This window comes from Centroberyx gerrardi, chromosome 14 (assembly GCF_048128805.1).
Source record: "Centroberyx gerrardi isolate f3 chromosome 14, fCenGer3.hap1.cur.20231027, whole genome shotgun sequence".
In the NCBI taxonomy this organism is placed as follows: domain Eukaryota; kingdom Metazoa; phylum Chordata; class Actinopteri; order Beryciformes; family Berycidae; genus Centroberyx; species Centroberyx gerrardi.
In genome coordinates this window covers 24,623,820-24,645,923 of record NC_136010.1, presented here as the reverse complement: position 1 = coordinate 24,645,923, position 22,104 = coordinate 24,623,820, and the positions used below count along the sequence as shown (strand labels likewise).

At 41.7% G+C, this 22,104-nt stretch overlaps 1 protein-coding gene across 5 annotated transcripts in view; it reads right to left on the bottom strand.

Annotated features, from left to right (window-relative positions):
- LOC139932417 (voltage-gated potassium channel subunit beta-2) overlaps positions 1–18,264 on the bottom strand; it is a 51,205-nt gene extending 32,941 nt beyond the window's left edge. Inside the window, exons 1-2 of one of the 5 annotated variants that reach the window (XM_078288356.1) lie at positions 18,188–18,264; positions 17,029–17,070 (exon numbers count right to left, since the gene is read on the bottom strand). In XM_078288356.1, coding sequence (XP_078144482.1) covers positions 17,029–17,070; positions 18,188–18,264 — 119 coding nt within the window. Of the gene's footprint in view, positions 1–12,352; positions 12,817–17,028; positions 17,071–18,187 lie in introns of those variants that run through there. The other 4 variants (XM_078288352.1, XM_078288358.1, XM_078288357.1 and 1 more) reach the window with 4 other exon arrangements.
- Positions 18,265–22,104: the final 3,840 nt, after the last annotated feature.

Below are 22,104 nucleotides of genomic sequence, written 5' to 3'. Positions count from 1 at the left end.
TCCTCCACCATGAATTGGTTACTGTGACAATAACACAAATTGGATTCTGTGACAACAGCATGAATTGGACACCTAAAGGTTGGCTAACGGTTATGTTTAGGCAAGTAAAACTTCCTTGGTTAAGGTTTGGGTTAAGGTTATGGTTAAGCTTAGGCAACTAAAATAACTTGGTTACGGTTAGAGAAAGGCTTTGGTCAGGGTCAAATAAGAAAAACATTGGCTAAAAATTGAAATTTGTTGTACCTTTGTACAAGGTGGGAATTGAATCCTGGTCGCCGGCATTGAAGGCAAACCACGTACGCTCCTTTCACCACCCCAACCATTACACCGTTACTTTCCACTGCCCTACTTCAATGTGAGAGTACTATATTTATAGTCATACCTCCTTCACGTAGCCTTTTTGTGCTGGGGACACGTAATTCTCTCACTTTTCAAACACATATTTCCATTTTAAGACTTTGTGCTTGTTTCACGGAATTTCAGGAGACCAGATCAAACTTGTTCTGGTTCCTGAATGTAGAAATCCTATTAGATGTTTTTCAAATATATTTAAAAAAATTCTCATTGCTCATTATACATTTTGCCATTGTACACTTATAAAAACACCTCAGTATTTAAACTTAGCCTAAATTTTAGTATTAAAGCTGCATTATACAAGTTTTAGGGTTAGACTAACCCTAACCCTAAACCTAACCCTAACCCTTATCAGCCTAATTCACAAATTGGGACTGCAACAGAGGAGAGCATCCCATTCCCCCAATTGAGATGCTGTATATTCACCATATTTCCCCAAATTAAATTCTGGTATCAGATATATACACTTGCGGGAAATCTTCCACTTCCAGCAAGGGACAAATCAAAAGTTTAGAATTAAATCTAAAACTGTCTCCCAAACAGCACTGACTGAGCCCTCCGTCCAGAGAAAGCTGTTCTCAACAACAATGGCTGAACCTCTTCGCCTGCTCCACCCTTCCCCACACAGTAAGAACACATTTAGTTTAACGACGTCACCTTAGAAGGACTTGAATGAACAATGAATGAGTAATGAACTCCTCAAAATTCAAACAGTTACCTCTCGCTGCCATTAGGGGCCGCCAACGTGCAAAATTGTCTGGTGCAGCTTTAACTAAGGGTGCTTTTTATACTGTATGCTGTTATCTTAACATTTTTAACACTTCACTGCCAAAGCCTCTCTCCTAGTCTCTATTTTTTGATACAGTATGACGATGCCATTGGATAAACCAAAGGCATGCCACATCATAACAGACAAAACGATTATGCAAATTTCTGATTATGTTAAAGTAATCCAACTAATAATACACAGTGCAAAACACACACACACACACACAGAGCACTTGAGTCAAAAAGCTGACAGATGGAGGGTTGTTTTGGCAGGACAAGGCGAGTACTTTGACACAGTTCAGCTCCTCTGGTTCACATGCTGTGTTTAGTTCAACACTGACCTCCCACGCAAGCAACCACACACACACACACACACACACACACACACAATGCATGAAATACAAGAGAAGATGGAGAGGTGTCCCATAATGACATTCAGACCTAATTATCATTTTACTTGAATGTGATATCTAGTTGATCAGCTGCCTTTATCTCTTAAATGTATCTTCTCTTAGTAATATCTTCTATGGAGAATACAGTAACACTGGCAAACCGCTTACATCATATTACATACATACATAAATAGAAGCACTGCTGCTAACAATATGATTTATTATAAAATGTCAAGAGTCTATGTTGTCTTACCATTATAAAGAAGATTTAGCTGTATATAGCACCATACATCACTGTAAGGCAGAAGTCCATGTAAACTAATAGATGAAGTTAGGGTTAGGGTTGTCATGTGACTAGAGACACCATAAATACACTGGAGAAGCTTTTGATCGGTGGACAAACGTGAAGTTAGAGAAAAGACTTTGTACCGATGTGGATATAGCATTCTTCTTATTCGACTGGTAATTTAGCTTGCCATCTAGTCATGTTACAATCCTATATTGAGCTGGAAATTCTAGTAAATGATGTGTCGATGGGTGAAGTAGCTGGTATGCCTGCAACTTAGGCTGTCAATCAAATGAAGGGGCAGGAGCTTCCTCTCCAAGCCGCTCCACTGAAATCCAGATGTAAACATTGTAGCCTTGTAAACATTAAAAATTAAGACTTCTTTGAAGGAAATTAATTTATTCAATACAGCCATTGGGGTCTAACAACATAATCTATGTCTGTATGACTGAAATTATGTATGTGAACAAATCACAAAACATGGAAAACTCGTTGTTGGTCATCTTAAAGTTAGCTAAAGGCTGATAAGAGAACTCACCGCTTGTGTTGCAGACAGGAGAAAAATGGACAACAAGACTAATTTGCATATCATGCACATTGCATTTTCAAACAGGACCGCCGTCCATGGCAGTTAGCTAACATTACCATAAAATGCAACATGGCAAGTAGTTTAGCCAAGCTCAGCAAGTGTCCAAAAACAATAGGCTGCCTGGCCGATGGGCCCGGCCTCCTAATAATAAACCAAGGGTTTCAGCCCTATGGCCTTTAACCCCTTTTAATTAACTGGCTTACCTTCTGTTGCCGATTTATGCCACAGCATCAGTAAGTCTGGAGTTGGTCTCTCTCGTTTCAGAGAGAAATGGAAGGTCCTCAAACCTAGGATCAACAGCTGATGCCATGCACAGTGTCTCCTTCTCATTTGCATCTCTCTCTCCCAGACCTTGGGTTATGGCAGCCTTGATGTCTTTCACTGTCTGAGTCGCCCAGACATTCCTCTGTGTCTCTGATGAGTTTCGCATGACATGCAACTAGGATAGAAAGAGTAGAGACACACTCCTCTGACATTATCAAAGTGGCGTCCTTCAATGATTTAAGTGCCAGGAGTACTTCCACAGCACATGAGATGTCAGCCTCACTCTTTCTGACCTCTGCTGTCAGGAGCGTAGCACAGATGGCTGCTTGTTGCTCTAAAACTCTCTCAATCATACGATAAGAGCTATTCCGCCTGGTGACAACGTCGGTGATCAACCTGTGATTTGGCAGACGGAGAAGGTCTTGTTGCAGTTAAAGCTGGTGGCTGGCTATGATGTTATGTCTATGTTCAGCGGCAATATGCATATTAGATGCATTGTCCGTTACAATGATGGGATCTTTTGCTTCCAAAGTCCACTCAGGAATGGCTTCCCTCAGTTCTTTTCTTCCCAGTATGGTTATCATGCATGGTTCTTGTTTGCAGCAAGTGGGACTCCAGCTTCCACACACCCACTATGTGATGGGCTGTAATGGTAAGGTAAACTTCTGTGGCCCTCGATGTCCGGGCATCACATGTCAAGGCGACTCTCTTTGCAGAGCTGACAGATTTTAGCACTTTGGTTTTATACAACATGGGTGCCGCAATGTCAGTGATGTGTCGACGGTGTAAAGTGGCTCCATTGTATTCACTATATTGCAAAGGCTTCGTTCTCCACAACACAAAAAGGATGAAGTGAAGGATTGACTTACAAATTTGAAGGTCAAAGTTGAGGTCGATGGTAACTTTGATGTATTAAGTGGTCCAAGTGTGAGGGATCCACATTAAGTGTTAGCTGCTTGCTTTGTTAGCGTGACATCCGGATGGTGTGTGAATGAGCCCGAGAATAAACAAAAACTCATCTAGTTTTTGTTTATTCTTTTACATTATCAGATGAATGAAAACAAAACAACTACAAATTCAGTATGCTGCATAAATCTAAATCACCATATGGTTGAATGTTTGTTTCAGTCAACAGCTGCATTGATTGGCTCAATTAGAATTTCTGATGAGCCAGAAATGATCTCAACACAGTCACAGCAGGTTAGCTGTGACAGCAGGTTAGCTGTGACTGTGGCATTTGCACTCATCCATCCTGCTTGTAGTGGCTGCACCTACAAGGCTCTGTTTGATACATAGTAGATCAAACTCTGTCTGGATTTGATAATTTTTATAAATGTATTTATTGATATTTTGATATTTCAAATAGCCTATATTCTGCCAGTGACGTTGTACATGCAGTGACGTGTGTTTACAAGGGGGTGCCAGCATCTCCTAGATGTAGTAAAACACATTGCATGCTGTAAATATTCCACTTTGCCTCCAGGTCTATTTCTGTGTTCTGTTTAGTCTTGACCACTCACACTAACAAATGTGTAATACATAAGACTGATAAATGTCATGATGCTTGTTTAAATGCCAATGTTTTGCACTCAGTCCTGGTCTGTTCTTGTTTAACTGGCCTGAATGGACATCATTTGGTATCTTCACCATGAAGTCCATGAAGCCATGTGTACTGTAGGGAGTTGTACTGTACCAGTCTGAGAGAAGCTGCTGTCATGAGGCCAGAGTTTGACTCTACCAGTGTCAGGGAGCAGGTAAGGTGACAGAATATTACAGTTGAAGCAGAGCAGTGGCAAACAGACTGGCAAACAGAACTATCTTCCCAAATGAGAAGTTGCTGTACAGCCACATGAGACTATATAAAAGAAAACACTCATCACATAGAACTACTATGAAAAACTTTTGCAAATATCCAGCCGTATGTTTGCTAGGGCAGATCAGGTCATGCGGTGAGAGGCGAGCAGGCGACTGGACAGTCATCGGGCCTGACATCGGGGGAAATGTTAAATGCGATGTTGAGAAGCCAGGGCCACGGGCTAACATCCACAGAGATTCACACTGTTTGGGCACACAAAGTGGATTTTCCCCCATTTCACCATGTGCATGTCAGAACTCTCTTGCGCAAGGACACGCAGAAATGCGCGGAGATGTGGGAGGGGTTGTACAGCGGTCTCACAGATTCAGGGCCAGAAATAGCCTTTCCCCTAAAGGGGCCCGGGGAAAGCGGGGAGAAAACAATGCCAGCCATGCCTGTCCTCTACGCCGGGCGGACTGGAAAGAAGAGCTCCATTTAGCTTAGCACAACCCCAAGGATCGCCGGCGATGGGAATTCATACCGGACAAACACACACACATGCAAGCGCAGAGTGCTTCCTCCGATTAGCCCCGGGCACCATTAGTTCCATAGTGTTATCAGAATAGACTTGCTTACAGCCTGCGCCTCTCTAAGTCCTATGTGGTGTTTGTGAGGCGGACCTCGAGGACCCATCGGCGGCACTGGAGCGAAATGCTCCTCGCAGCCTGTGGGACGAGCGGTTGCAGAGCTCTTGGACAGCATGAATATTAAATTAAATGTTTATGTGATTAACTTTACTGTGTTTGAAAAGGCAATGCCAGTATTTTTGGATTTTCATGCCAAAAAATTCAAAGTATTCAGTGTTTCCAGCAGATTTTTATTCTTGTCAGGGTAGAAAAGCCTCTGAAGCAGCATTTAGACCATCATGGGACACTAAAACTCTCCACTGAACTCCAGACTGATGAAATTCTTTTAGTGTTAGCTGCTCTTAGCTCTCTCTAAGGCAGAGTGACCCACCATACCTATTCAATTGTAGGGGAACTCTGGGATACATTACTGCCTATAAATAAGAATTAATTTATAGGAACATCATTGATCAATTAAATTATAAAAAAATGTGTAAAGAAAATAAAATGTCATGTCAGGTTTTCCAGACATTTCCTGCAGTTGTGATCAGAGAGGAACCTCCATCATATCAGAGGTGGACGCCAATATTGACCCCACATATTGGTCTAACCCCAGTTAAAAACAAACAACAAACAAACAAACAAAAACAGAGCCACTAGCATCCAGTTCACTTAGTGATCTATGTGTAGAAAAACCCATTTCATCTACTGTCAGTCAGTATCAGCGTCTCTTACGTTCATATTATCAAATAAAGTCAAAATGACAACTGACATAGTCAAGTCCTTTATAACAAGCATGTCTCAAAGGGATTTACATCAGTTGTTGTTTTTTTAATAACTGTATGACATCACACTCTACATACTCTTATCCTCTACAATGATGTTTTTAAGTAAAAAAACAAAACAAAACAAAAAAAACCTTCAAGCATTTGCTGGCTATTTTAGGTGGCAGGAAAAGAGTGGATATGGTCGCTTTAATCTTCTCAATTCTGAAATGAGGATTTCATACATTCAGTGTGTGTGTGTGTGTTTAAGATTCGGTTACGTAAGAGCATGTAAGAGAATCTTCCCCAATTCATTCCACAATATTTCCCCCAGAGGCCAATCCGCCATTAAATATGAAAGAGGAAAACAGAAAGGGATGGAGGGAGAAAGGGAGGGGAGCGAGGGCCACTTAATTAAGGAGCAAGTAGAGCGTGAAAGAGGAGGACCCGGCAACGACGACGAAGACAAAGACAGAAACCCAAGGAGAGGAATGGACTGGTAGCATTGAGTGTGCACAATTACTGTACCCCTGAAGAAATTAAATAACCTCACAGCAGTGCTTACAGCAGGGAAGTGTCTGAAGCAATCTAAGAAGCAAGACAGTATTCCAACCCAAGTCCCATGGGATCATTTAAACATTACCTTGGTTGGATTACATATAGGGAAATACACATTTTACATAAGATTAAGCCAAAAACCTTACTACCAATCTGCATCCCCTGGCCAGACAATGAGGATTCATAAATATAAGAAAATATAGTAAAACAAGTTCCAGTAAATGGCACTAAATGGCAACAGAGGCAAGAAACAGCAAGTATTTAATATCAAGATTTGTTTAAAGTTATTCTCTCTAGTATCTGTCACTGCTAACTTAAGGAAAGCATCTAAATATGTTCCGTGTGTTTTGGAGTAGAGGCTCTGATTAACTAATAACCATCTGCTGAACATTTCCATTATTATACTGCCATCTGCTGGGCTACAGGACAACTGCAACACTGCAGACAACTTGAGCATCCAATACAAAGGAGTCACATAGTCATTTTAGGGTTTAGACACAAGATATTAAAGTTGGTCACCAAAGCATTAGTTATTGTTAAATGGAATTAGTCATGAACGCTTCAATGTCAATGCACATTAATGGCCACCATGCATAATAGTTTGTAAAATCAATGGCTGAACAGACAAAGAAAAGAGCGCCACCTACAGAAACTCAAACTGCATCAACAGAAAATCCAAGGAGAAAGACGTCACAGTACTGGACACACTGTTTGATTGACAGGTGATCTCTGTGAAGTGCAGTGCAGAAAAACCACAGCAATGAGCGCTGAGCAACAAAGATGGAGACAAAATAATAATATAAATAAAAACAAGGAACTCAAGCATTACCACTTTAAAATGTCTTTTCGAATAAAGCAGCAAGGTCTCCACCATGTCTTCGGGTCCTGAGAATCAGGGGTCTACAATCCAACCACACCTCAACCAAGCATTAGTAGAAAAATCCAAGTTAAAGGAAGTAAGTACATTTTTTTCGAATAAAACTCTGATTGAAAAGTGGCAGCTTGACATTCACATTTTCAGCCATTTCTCCAGAGGGACTCAGACAATAGTCCTGAGCTTCTGAGGACGGATATAGAAACAAGTCAGTATGGTCTGGATGAGATAAAGCTGTGCTTGGGGTTCAAATGAAAGGCTTTGAAGGGTCCAGTCCAAGAGGAATGAAAAAATTGAAGTGGTGCCCTGTATATTTTTGTACTTTCTGTATTTTTTTTTCTCTTTAACTCTGTAGCACTTTGAGACTCATTGTGAATGAAAAGTGCGGTACAAACAAAGTGCATTATTATTTTATTATTACTCCATTCTATAGCCACGTCACCTTCACATATTCCTACTGTGGTATGGAAACCTACAGCATTATTTCTCTCATTTTTCGTGCACAGAGCCCATATATGCACTGTAAACATGATGTACACGAAATTTCATGAAACCACACTGGTTAAGCCATTCTGTTTTTGTATAGTTAGTGGTGTGTTCACTCCCAGTGGATGTGTGCTAGACAGACATAGTAGCCAGAACTAGCCAGATAATGCTAGCTTTGTCATGTATTGAACTGTTTTTAATGAGGCCTGATCTCTGGTTTAAAAGATAACTGGAAGAAAACATTTTGAGGACACCTTTTTCAACAACCCTGTCAACAAGGGACTGCATGCATGGCTGCTCTCCCCAGCATTATAGGACTCTACTACTACTTGTGCTCACTTCCCACATCAGTATCTGGTGGATTTTATCTGCTCTTTCCTCATGCACCTTGTATTGGGGTGAAGTAACTAAGTCAGTGAGTCCTGTTTGTGGCCCACAGGGCAAACGCTTACATGTGGCTTCTGTGGTGAACAAGTCCACCCCTCTGGGAATACTCAACTGGGCTCATATCTGGTGATGCCCATCTGTACTATTACAGTAACATGTTCTTAACATCATTGAGAGGCCAATTGTGCATGCTTTTAGGATATAGTCTGCCTGTATGCTGCCATTAGAAATGCTTTATGGTATGAGGATGGCCAGTCAGAATTGCTATGTTATCCATTTAACTTAAACTCTAAAGGATTTTATTGTAGACCAAACCCATGGTAGAGCATGCACCATACACCAGAAGAAGAGCCATACAAACCTCTGGCAGTCTGTAGGAAGATGTTGACCTTTAACTCTACTTTGCAATCAGTAGCTACTAACAACTTGTTAAGCGTTTTCTTGAAGTGCCTTAGTAACACATTAAGTGATGCAAAAAAGACAGATTTGAACTGAACTGAATCAATATATGGCCTTGAAATCATTATTTTTTTTCTGAAAGTGGAGTCAGGTCACTCAAATAATTGAGGGGAGGGATCCACATTCAAACATTTTTAGAATTATTTCTAAGGCATTTCTCCTTTAGGGCTCAATTCAGCCTTAAACAGATTGAGATAGTCTGTTTGAGCTGTTCCTATTCAGACTTGGACTATTCAATGTGCATACTGAGTATTTTGGGCCTTGACTTGCACACAGGTTTTGTCAAAACCTTCCCATCAGTATTAAAATCGGTCCGTAGACTTTTCACCTTTCCATTTTCACCTTTCCATTCAATTTTAGTTTGCCAGCACACAAAGATTGAGTTGGCAACATGTCCTTGGGACGTTAATTAGATAAATAACATAAATCTACTTTACAAAATCTGAAAGGATTTAGGCTATTCCACATTTTTGTCTATAAGAAACCACTGAAATAATTTACCAAATGACAACTACTTTCTACTCTGTAACTTGCGTAAGCTTCTGGCCTTGTCTGCTTCAGATACCAAATGAATGTTCATGGAGTGCCGTCTTTTCCTATTCCTGTAAATTTGCTCACATGTGTAAAGTTGATATATATTTGGAAGGCAACATGATGGAAACTGTCCTTGATCATGTCTTTTTGCACACATGATCTCAGCATATGTAACATATATATACTATACATTTATGTGTATGGTAATGAGCAGATGCTCTTTACATATATAGAGCTGAGGTATTGATTTACATTTTCATCATGTTTGTTTAGATATTAATTACCTAATGTATCAATGTGAAAGTGGAAATATCTTGATTTAGATATTCATCACCTCAAGGTCTCATCTTACAGGATACAGATAACAGATAATCTTACAGGTAACTGTGACTGTTGTCAGTGCTTTGGGATGAAGCTTAAAAAACGACATAAGCACCACAAGCATGTTTAGAGCAACTTATTGGAACTCTGGAGTGTTTACTGCTTTAGTTTGGTTTGTTTGGCTAGGTGACAATAATGCCATTCGAACTACAGTGGTAAACCACACGGTGATGTGAGTCCTCTTCTAAGGAAACTGTGGTTCAGTTTGTTAGGAGAGAGAATGCAGTCTGAACCATTTAGAGAAAATAAATCCAAAACGCAAGGTTTTATGGGTATAAAGATACGGGTGTTGACATCTGATAGCCAGCAGTTACTCATGCTCGGAAAGCCTAGCTTAACAAAATGAGCCGAGGGGCGGCGCAGAGAGGCTTTGTGTTGTGACCGGCTGTGTTACTGTAGGCAGCTTTCCACTCACTGCACACGGTTACTGAATAGCATGGCAGTCTGACTTGGTCATTTTGATGGTTTAGCGTGCTCTTTCCTGCACAAACCTTTAGTGAATCTGGGCCTAAATGTCTTTTTCTTGGTGTCCGGTGGGGTGGAGGTGGTGGAGAGGTTCAGCCAACGCTGGTGACGCAGTGCTCACTCACTGTAAGGAGAAACTTTTGGATTTCACTCTTAAGTTTCGATTTGTCACTTCCTATGTGGAGAAGATTTTCTGACAGTGACACAAGAATAAATAGTGTGAATCTACAGCATCTCATTCCTGGAGATGGGATATTCTTCTCTGTTGCAGCCCCACTTTGTGATTTAGGCAGGTGTATTTTTACATAAAAATCTTGCCTAGCACAGCTTTAATCGTCCAAAATGAGACATGTAGAAAAGAAAGAGAAACTGTTAGTCCTTGCTGTTAATTACATCTCAATATGCAGCTGATGACAGCACTAGCGATGTACTTAATGCTGGCACCGAAGCTCGAATTACACCCGGCTGCATTTATAAATGAAAGTAATTGTATCCCGAAGCTGGGCAAAACATAACAGAGCAGCCGGGAAACTATTTACAGCCAGGTCAAATCATCTTCACAAACAATACCACCTCAGTAATTCAATAGCGCCACGGTCTTTCCTCCGTGAAGGACTGAGGCAGCGCTGGAGTTGATATCCTACACCACTATTTGGATTGAATGGCAACTGTCTTTGACTTCTGGTGGGCTAAATACTATCACAGCGGACACTCGTATCTTATTTTTTAATGTTCTAATACAAGCTTTGTTTCCAAGAAAACATTCCTCTAATGAAAGTGTGATGTGAGTGAATGAAAGCACTTTGTCCTCCAATTTAAATTCCAGAATGACACAGTCGCACAGTTTGACTCTGCCTGTTTGATTTAGTGCGGTGGCACAGAGGGTTAATAATCAGAACAGTTTAAAAGCTGGCCAACACCTGGCTGCATGGTCAGACTCCAATAAACACTTTCTATTCTCTGACCCAGCCACTGAAAAACAACTCTGTGTGTGTGTGTGTGTGTGTGTGTGTGTGTGTGTGTGTGTCAGAATAAAGACAGACTATCAAGGCTTAAGCAGGCGTCCAATGCTGTCGTGGGGCCATAAATATTCCAGATTCAGCCTATTTGACATGAGAATTACAGTGTGTTGTAGAAGACAGTTGAAAAAACATATCTGCTGTAAAGTATTTTCTCAATAACTAAAGATGTTACTTGACTGGCCTATAAACGCTGTGGAAAATCAGACCTCAGGCAGCGTGACATTCAGCCAAAAATATGCTCGACTCCAATGTCCAGGTAAAGTTACTTACAACAGTAAAGAGTACTTCACTATTCAGTATGATTTGACAACTGCGCTTGCACTTTTTAGGTGCTCGGGCGGGTATGCATGAGTGGAGTGAGTGAAACTATGTTGACTTTAAAAACTACTGTTGGAACTAAGAGAATCGCTGAACAAAATATTTAATTCATGCGTTGACTTAGCCACTACAGTTAGAAAATCACAAAGTTTCTTCCTGGTATGTGAATGTCTGCAGGACTCTGTGCATGCTTGTGACTTCTACCGTACTGCCTGGTGTACGAGCGCACACTGTATTTCCCTTATGCAGGGCTCTTGGGGCTCTGCCTCCGCCTAAACAGTGTATACCGTAATTCCCCTACTGTACTGCACATGGCAAAAAGCGTTTACACATGAATAAACAAGCAAACAAACACACACACACAGAGCCCAGCTCTTATAAATGTGCTCCTCCTGAGCACCAAGACTTTTCTGTTGTCTTACTAGTGGTTTCATGATGTTGAGTGTCACTGTTACCCTGACTATACAGTATATACTTACTATGTGACTCTTCTTTCCCAAAACCAATTCCTATGATTCGTTTTGCAAATTGTGGTCCCTTGTCCAGCAAATTTGCATATGTTTCCACTTGAAAACCATTTTAAGTGGGCCCTGCTCGCCCCTCACAACCCTGCTGTGGAAAAGTGACTATTGAATTTCATCCTAAGGCTTATTTGAGGTTAGCTAACACTAAGCTCATTACTGCTCAGGCCTTCACTTAACTCTAGTCATCTTTGACCAGGAGCACTGGTGACACATTTCTTTATCAGCCAAGTTGTTGATAGAGGAAATATGAGAAGATTATACGGCCACATGTGAGTCAGAAATGCCAATAATCTTATCATACGAACTCTAATGACGACAGAGAGGTTGTCCAACAACCTCTTCATTGTTTAGCTTTTATATGAAACTCATTTCCATAAGTTCTTGCAGTGTTACCCTTTCATTACTCCTGGCACTTGTCATTAGGTGTATGGCCTCATATCAACCTCCTCCACATCTTAACCCAGGTCCACAACCCTGGCCTGTAAGTAAAACTGGCCTCATCTTACCTGTACCTCATGCCAGTGGTATAAGACACGCACTCCCTGAGTGACACATGGTTCATCTTGAGGAAGTCCTCCAGGTTTTTGAGCTGAGCGGCGGCGCGAACCTCCCGCAGGCGCTGGAACTCAGCCAGCTGGTTGTTGCGCTGCTGCCTCTCCTCCTGCTCCAGCGCCTGCTCCGACAGGAAGCAGCTCAGGCCACTGCGCACGCTCTCGCTCATGGATGAGAGGGACAGCATCTTGCCTCCAGAACCGCCGCCGCCACCACCGCCACCGCTGCTGATGCTGCTGCTCCGCCGTATCCCGACGCCGTCTCGACTCCCGGGCGGCACCCCTCCACCGCCGCCGCCCCCGGGCTTGGGCATCTGGAGGTTGTCGACAGGGGGAATACTCATTTGCCGGCTCAGGCGGCGGCCGCCCATGTGGCCGCCCCGCACCTCGGTCAAACTACTCCTGTGTGTGGCAAACATGCCCCAGGTGCTCGTGCCAAATCCGGCCAGAGCCACGGTCAAGCTGGTGCCACCAGGTGTGGTGGAGGTGGTGGAGTGTCAAACACACACAGATAGACCAGTGGACAGACAGACCTACTGTAGCGCAATCTGGTGTCGCACCACTGCTGCTGGAGCCAAAGGGGAGTGGGATAGAGCCATGGCTTTAAATAGCACCTGTTCCTCTGCTGATCTGAGTGGGAGGGTGGTTGGGAGGCCAACAGGACAATCCTTCCACCCCTCCCCTCCCACCACCCCTAGCCCCATGCATCATGACCTATGTAATCAGAGCTGCCCTTCACTGTCCCCGCTCCCCCTCCTTTTCAGACCCATTATTCGACTCCAAACACAATGGCTCCTTGAAAGAAATGATAGGAGTCTTTATGGGTGAGTGAAGTAGGTGAAGAGCCCAAGTGCTTTGTTATATTGTGTCTTTGTGTGGATGAATGAACGTGTGTGTGATGATGGTGTCTCCAGGAGTGTGAGGTCCTCGTGCACACACTGGGTGGCTGGGGCAGAAGTCTGTGGTACTGTGGCATGCATGAGGAAAATTCACTGTGGGGAGGGATAGATCTGTGCCACCTGGAGGACTGGAGGACTGAGATGATCTCTTGGGAACTGGCAGCCTCACAATTAGGTCAAGGTGCTCTGCTAAGTTGGAGTTGTTAAGTATTAGACAACTAGACAAACGAACGGATGGAGCATAGGCCTGGATAATCAAACTGATAATGACACTGCAGCATTGGAAACACAACAGCCAAACTGCCCACACACCTTACTCTAAATGTCCCTAAATAACCTGCTTAAACCTTGTAACTGTTTAGCGCATGTTACAAACTATAAAATGGGATTAAGTATCTTTAATGAGCCACTGCCCTTCAAATCATTCATTATGAAATCATAAACCGCCTCCGAGCTACTGATAATGTTCAATTCATATCATGAGCCTCTGTCTACATAAAAGTTTCAATAAGCTCAGCTGCCCAAATGAATGGGGCCATATACATTTTTGTAAAACAGCTCAATTTCTATCAAACTGGCACATGAATTAGCCAAGTATGCATGCTAAATTCCTATGGTGTGATGTTCCCTTTGCAGTGATTTGGAATTTAACATCACAAGCTAAGCTCACAAACCCACAGATAGTAAACACAGCTCTTCACTGGCTCAGCAAACACACAATCCAACCTCTATCCTTTCACATACAGCTCAAGGCCACTATTGAGAGTATCTCTGCTCCTCCTGTGCCTCCTCCTTGCTGAAAGCTCCATTTTCCTAACCAGCCACAGCAGCCTCTACCAGGAGATGCCAAACTACTCAATATTTCAGGACCCTCTCTTCCCCTCCTGATGACTACGATGGAACATATCGTCTGGCAGCTTTCACTGAGGCTGAGCAGAAGAACAGCAGCATCCCAAGAAAGAGAGGAAGGGAGAAAGAGAGAGAGAGGAGAGAGAACTGCATGTCCAAACATCTTGGACAACCATCATCTTCCTCTATTCACTAGAGGACATGTCAGTACAGCTCCATAGAGTACTCCAGACATGGGCAGCATAACCATGCAACATCCATCCTTTCATCCCTCCCTCCATCAGTCCATCCTGAACACTTTCCCCGCTACTCACCCGGGCGTTTGGTGTCCGGCCGATGTAGGGGTTCTGGACCACGCTGCTCATGGTGGAGGCTGGTGGCGGCCAGATACAGCAGTACGTCTTTTACTGAGCCCAAAGCCGACCAGAGCAGCTTCTGGACTGCTAACAGTGTGGTTGTTGGAGGAGTTAATGCTGGGCTTTCCACCCCCTCCTACCCGGTGACACGGCACACAAGAAGCCCTATCAGCGCCCCCCGTCTGCACTGCAAAGCCCAGCAAATAATCCCACAAGTAAATTATTTAGCTTGACGTTGGCACTAAAAGCTTTTGATTGTCTGAAACAGCAAAAAGAATGCTAAAAGCCCTTCATTTTGCTTGTTCCGAGGGTGGCGTTTCTCTGTACAACACAAACTCTCTTGCTGTACGTCTAAAATGGACCGCAGCACACTGAGGTAACGGAATGTTCTCTGTTCGGTTTTTAAATGCCACATTCCCTCTGCAAAGGGGCACAATGCAGCACCATGCAAAGCACAACACAGGCACTACAATGCTATCGGTTTATAACTTATATTCAGTAATTTCCCACTTACAAGCAGCGAGCAATGGCATAATATCTCAAAATCAACAAAAAATTGTTGATGTATTGTTCTAAATACATACGTATATGTATGAGTGTGTGTGTGTGTGTGTGACAGAGAGAGCAGGAGGACAGGACAGGAGGGTTCTCACTAATCTAACTGCTTGCAGAGAAAGTAAAGGGGCCCGAAAAGCAACATTTTTGGATGGGGAAGTTAGTTATGAGCCCCTTTCACACATGCAGCTTCACCCAGAAATCTTTACTGTGTCAGGGTCATGTGTGAAAGGGAGCCGGAGTTGATATTCCACAAAAGTTGATCCGGCAATTTCCCCCCTCAAGAAATTCCCGGGAATCTTCCTTTGTGATGCTAGTGTGACCAAAAGCCCAGGTCAAGCACGCAAAAGGTTGCGCTTTCACGTAGAGTGAGCGAACCAATCACAAGAGACTTCTGTGACTCATGGCAAGTATTTGTTTGGAGCGGGTTGGAGAGTTGAAAGTTTGACAACCAGTGAAATTAGCTTATGTTTTGTTTCCAAAAATATCTGGAAACTGGACAGACTCAGGGACAAGGGAGGTAGTAGCCATCTAAGCAGAGGACAAGATTAACAGGCACATTAATAATAGTAGGTATACATTTTTCTAAAACAATAACAAGTGACGTCTTCTGTCGGATACTTTACATTCAACATCCAGCCTCTCCTCACCTATCCAGGGCCGTCATGTCATGTGTGAACGCATTCTACATTATTACATTATGGAGAGTCGCTAATAATGTGAAGAGGGGAAACCACTAGTGCTGTTGGAAAAGTTAACATGGCAGTCTTGCGGGTTCTATGTGTGTGAAAGGGGTGATATTTTGTTGTGTTTTATTTATCATTCATCACAGTGAAATGAACATCTGTTTATCAAGGAAACCCTGGCCAAGTAGTTGACATTCTGTACAAGAAGCTACAAAATAAAAGACAGCGAAAAAACAAACACATCAGATTCAAGACAATATCTGAACAATACAAAATTTGAAAAGGAGCATCGCATCACCAGCATCCTAGTGAGTATTGGCTATAAACATGTGTGCTCCTAAGCTTCAGGCTACATTCACACTAGGTGGAAGTGCATGACCCAAATCTGACAACATCTGACACAGATCTGACTTTTTCAGCAGTATGAACACCAAAAAACACATGGAATCTGATCTTTTTAATTCCGATTTGGGAATTTGTATGTGGTCCTAGATCCAATACATATCTGATACACAACAGTGCACCCTGAGTCTGGCCGGTCAGATCGGAATTCATGTGGTTTTTATCTCACACTCCACAGCAGATCACTGTCATTGTCACTCTGCGTTGGTGCACTTCACCAGAAAAACATGGAGGACAGCAACAACATAGAAGTCTTCTTCATCAGCAGACAAAGTCTCATCCGACCTCCACTGCAGATAGTCTTTAAAATTAACGCTTGGACCGCAATTTCACCAGCTACCATGGATTTACCGTCTCGCAAATATGACATCATTTGTTGTTGTTCTTTCGCACACAGTAGAGGTTTGTTCATACTGATGTCGGCTATGGGTCATTTTTCAAACAAAGACAAAAAAATCGGATCTGAGAAAAAAACATGGAATTGAGCATTAAGTGTTATGTGAACGTAATTCTCACCATCTCCCCTCACACTGAACAGACAACCAGTGAATTTAGTGCTACATGAGGCTATGGCACCACTGCATACACTTAGTGATTCTCCATCCCAAAGTCTCCCTCTGAGTAACTTGTCATCTTGTCTTCCAATAGTCCAATCTATAATTTAGTATAGACCATTTGTCAGTCACATTGCTCCCACCCCAGCTAAAAAAAAATCTGTGAATCCTCACTTTCTCAATGTGTAACAATGGAGCATACCAGGCAGAGCTTGCTAATGAAATCAAGGGCATGTATGTCCATGTGTGTTCATATTTCACGAGCTGTCTGTTAACACATTTAACAAGTCACAAAGCATCCGGAAGCCATGCTGTAAAGGGTGAGCTTACCTATAAAACTGTAGCTGTCTTTTAGGGCTGCCATACCGTGCACTAGGGGCATGAGAGAGGAAGAGATAGGGAGGGGTCAAACAAGGAGACAAAGAGAAAGACAATTGAAATGAAATTACATGACACAACATGAAAATTTCATCAGCTGTCCATAAAACATTTTTGCTGTCCACGGTGAGTGAAAGATTCATTTGAGTAAATGTCTATTCCTGGTGTCTACAGTCTACAGTGTTGTTTAAGTAGGATACATCACCTAAAACACAGGAGATTCAAAGTGTAGCTAGGTATACGTTTATGACAGCAATCTTCCATAGTCCTTGCTCTGAACACAACTAACAAGCTTCTTAAATGTCTTGTTCTATGTATTTACTATGGTTTATTTCAAATCTGGAGGGTTTACTCCTTCAGTTTGGGTCGTTTGGCCAAGGGTTTATAGGTAGAAGGAGACGGATGTTAATTGCCAGCAGCTAATAGCCAGCAGCTCCTCATGCTTGGAAAACCTAACGTGTTATGCTAGGTTTTTTCTAGTATGAAGACCAGAGAAAAAGAGCGCAGACAAGTCTATTATGCTTAGCTAAAGTTACAGGGACTGGAATCAAATTTGTTTTGACTCCCCCCACTGCCAAAATCTCTAACCTGGTGGGATGACAGGTTACTAAAACTGTCCAATAAACAAGCTACTTGTGAGTCCACGTGACTTTTGTTTACAAGACTTGGTTTGCTTGTAATTGGGCAGTGTGAACCTCAACAAATCTTGTCATACAACATCTTGACTGTGGACTATCAAATAAAGGTAAAAATGCCAAAAAAATAACCTCCAAAAAAAAAAAATGGGTTTCAAGTACTTCAGTAGAATTTCCCTGGATTTCTACAAGTCTCTAGCTGTTTCCCCAGCTTTTACATTTAGTTGCACTGACCAATGCATATGCATTTGGATACACGCCTTACACTCTGCACTCTTGTGTATTTGACATAGACTTCACTGAAATACGCAAAATGTGTCTAATGCCCATGTCATTGGATTTCTAAATGTAATGTTAGGTGGTGCTTTCGATGAATAAAATGTATTTATGTGCTCTGCTGCAGTTTAGAATGCCTCATTAAGGATACTGAAGTTTCCTAATGTAATGACAGTGCATGTGCTTCTGGTTGCTCTTACCTGTAGATCATGCCTGGGGAGGCATGCTGTCTGTGGGAGAGGCATGCAGGGGAGTCAGTGGTGGATTCAGGATACATGAGGCCTAGAAGAGGGAGATCAAAGTCAGGATCCAGGCTCTCTCAACTCTAAGAAAAGAAAGCTCAAAGCATAGTTGAAAATTAAAAGAATGAGCTCACTAAAACACAATTTCATTTATTAAAAGGCAAGACAATCCAACAGGCATAAAAGTGATGAATGTGATGTTGTAATGAATTCTATGGATTCTACGTTTTACAGAAACAGGGGGGGGGGGGGGGGGGGGCAAAATCCTAGAGATATATTAGGGCCTATTAAACCCAAACAGTTTATTTTCACAAATTCAAGTCCCATTTATTCTCATCTTCCATTCATTCTCTCTTAACTTAAAGCCATGATAAGTATTCTGAAGACTGAAGAAGGGAAAACATCCACCAGTATTCATTTCTTATTTAGGCTCCTATCAATGTAATTGTAAACCTACGCCAATAGATGGTGCCATTCCCTAGTAGTCTGCGTAGCACTATCTTTCTGGTTGCATGGTTGAATGGTAAAAATGTGACAATAATGTTTAATGTGTTGGATGGAGACTTTGTCCAGAATGCCAGGCAGAGCTTGGATGGATTACCATCCCTGTCTGGAGATTGTCTTCTTCTACATATTGTATATACAGGAGTTATGGAGGGACAATGATCCCACTAATTCAGGTAAATGAATCATTCCTTTGAATATTTTAAATTAAATGTGATTATTTCATTTGGATAAACACTCGAACATGGATCCATCAGAAACACTGGAACATCCTTCCATCAGAAACGTTAGCCCTAACCTTTAACATTAGTGGATAAACTGCCACACTGACTTTTATTTAACCTTTATTTATCCAGGGAAACTCAGCAGAGCTCCAGTCTTTTTCAGCCCCACAGTTCATGCACACAGTTACCCACATTTTCCCAGCCCGCTTGGAGATTCGAACCAGTGACTTTCTGGTCTAAAGCCATCTTGTCTTACTTCTACTATCAGCACCCCCTTTATGCAAAAACTCACTCTATTCATTGACACCAATGGACTAGTGAAAAACTAATCTGATGTTGAGGTCATGAGAGCTGGGTGGGAGAGCCTTATAGAGAGAGCCTTATAGAGAGAGCCTTATAAAGCTGACGTAAGCTACATGCACTAGAGATATACTGACATAGTATATCTCTATAAATTTGAGATCATATTTTAACAGTCATGTTACATGTGAGATATTTTAACAGTCATGCTTACTTTGAGTTGATTCAAATTTAAAGCAATAGTCCACTTAGTTTTAACATGGGGGTTATTTGGCACTTGACCACCATGAAAACCATAATATAAACTACTCACCAAGATCGGATGCAGCTGGACGAGCATTTTTATTGATAGAAGAGAACAAAGCGGAGTGATACCATTTAGGAGAGATAGGCTAGTTCCTCTTTGGGCGACCGCATCTACTTTTATTTTTAAATACTAATTTTAGTGTAAACCAAGAATGGAAATGCAAAATGATGAAGGACCCAGGATGCTTTATTGTCAACAGCAGGATCTGTGTTTGATGTTCATTAACGTGTTAAAAGTCAGTTTTCATGCTATTTTTGTGGCCTCATTCAAATGAATGGGAAGTAAAAATCCCAACACTACAAACTCGTCCCAGCTGCATCCAATTTTGGTGATTAGTTTATATTATGGTTTTCATGGCAGTGAGGGTGCCAAATAACCCCCATGTTAAAACTATGTGGAATATTGCTTTAAGTTTGATGTTTCTGCATGCGAAGCTGTTTAGATGTTTCAGTCCTCAAAACAAATAACTCTCAACAGCTCAAGAAACACACTTAAGAACTTTATTTTATTGGTTTTGTTATGAATTCATACTATTTGAATTTATCTATAGGCATAATTTTTTTTTATTTTTATTTTCATTTGATTCTGCCCTTGTTGGCTATATCTTAAATGATAAAGACCGGACTTACAGGGAGCTGGTAGAGATATTTGTCTGGTGTGACACAAACGTTCTTAACCTCAATATCGGCAGAACCAAAGAGCTGGTAATTGATTTTAGGAAAAAGAGAGAGAAGGTCACCCCTTTTTTATCAAAGGGCAGCAGGTAGAAATGGTCCTCTCCTACAAATACCTGGGTGTCCCTGTAGACAACAAGCTAACCTGGAAAGAGAACACCAATGACATCCTCAAGAAGTCTCAGTCCAGGATGTTCTTCCTTAGGAAACTCAGGTCATTTGAAGTGAATAGAAAACTGTATGTATTTTATCAGAGTGTTTAAGCTCAGGTGATTTTTTTATGCTGTTGTCTGTTACGGGGGTAGCAGTGTTACAGTTAACGATACGAACAGGATCAGCAAAGTGATTAAGAAGCCGGGCTCCATTATCCCAGAATCCCTAGAGGTCATCATAGAGCGAAGCACGAGGACGAAGGTACAAGCTATGATGCAATATGAGGATCGCCCTCTGTATGACAGCTTCAATGATTTTTAGAGTAATTTCAGTGTCTGGTAATGCCCAGATGTTCTTCTGAAGGGTGTGGATATTAGGCTCTGAATAATGGTGCATATGCATCTGTTCACCTTTTTGCGTCCAAAGCTTTTCACTGGTGCCTTTTATAAATAAGGCAAAAGCAAAGGTCCATGAGATTGTCATGAGACCAGGGGCGGAAATCACGGGGGGGACAGGGGGGTCCGGACCCCCCCTTCCTGGGACTAACAGAGAGTTGTCCCCCTCAATATATCATTGTAAACATAACTATATAATTTTAAATAATATAATAATATGCATTGAAAGCACTTGTGCTAATTATAGACGCAAAACAATGCCTTTTTATTTTCGAAAGATTGAGTCCCTCTCTCATATGCCTCACAGTGGTTTGGTCCACTGCCTACCTGCCTCCCCGAACCCACACACACACACATTAGCCCTCGGTACGAGTGTGTGTGGAGGATCTCTGGAAGTGTGTCAGTGGTGGCTGACCTCCAGTAAGTAGCTGAGGTTAACTTAAAACAAAGGATGTGTCAGACATTTTTCTTTACTTCTACCACTCAATAGAATAAAACACATTCACAATTGTAACCAGACTACATTTTGTTCCGTTACCTCGCGGTTGAATCTTGTGCGTCAGCGTGTTGGTACGGAGCCGCGTCTCCTAATGCATGTGTGTGTATGGAGGCAGGAGGTCTGTCCACAATTAAAATCCTCATAACTCGCTGAATTTTCGACCGATTTTCAAGCGGTTTGGTTTGTTACAAATGCCAGACATGTATTTATGATACAGGATAGTTGGTTAAATTAAAATGCGGGATTTCATACCAAAATACTTTATCTTTTGTAGATGGTAACAGTAATATTTCTATAATATAATATTTAAGATTAACTTACCCTATGTAATTAGGTTCTAAGTATATTATTTTTTTCTTACTGCATGTAAAATGGCTGCCACTATGTTATTTTGTTCATAATTTTGGAAATAAATGAAGACTTAATTAATAAAAAAGACATAATTACAACAAACATTATGTTAAATATAAGTAAGTTTCTGGCAGGCTTCATAGCGTTCTGGACTTTTACACATTGACAGCAAAACATTAGATATCTGCTTTTTCGGGAAAACAAAATCTAATTAGGCATATATTAGCTTTAGTTCAGTTAATGGGTGTTGCATCTCACCTACTACTGTAAATAACCTGCATGCTGTGTGTGTGTGTGTGTGTGTGTGTGTGTGTGTGTGTGTCTATTTGTCAGCCAGCCAGGTCAGTTAAAATGGCAGAGAAAAGAAAAACAGACATCCGATCATTTTTCAGTGCACCGAAACGCCAAGTAGAAAGACCCCAGTAATATCAAAGGCAATTTGATAAAATCTTCATAAGAAAGGAATGA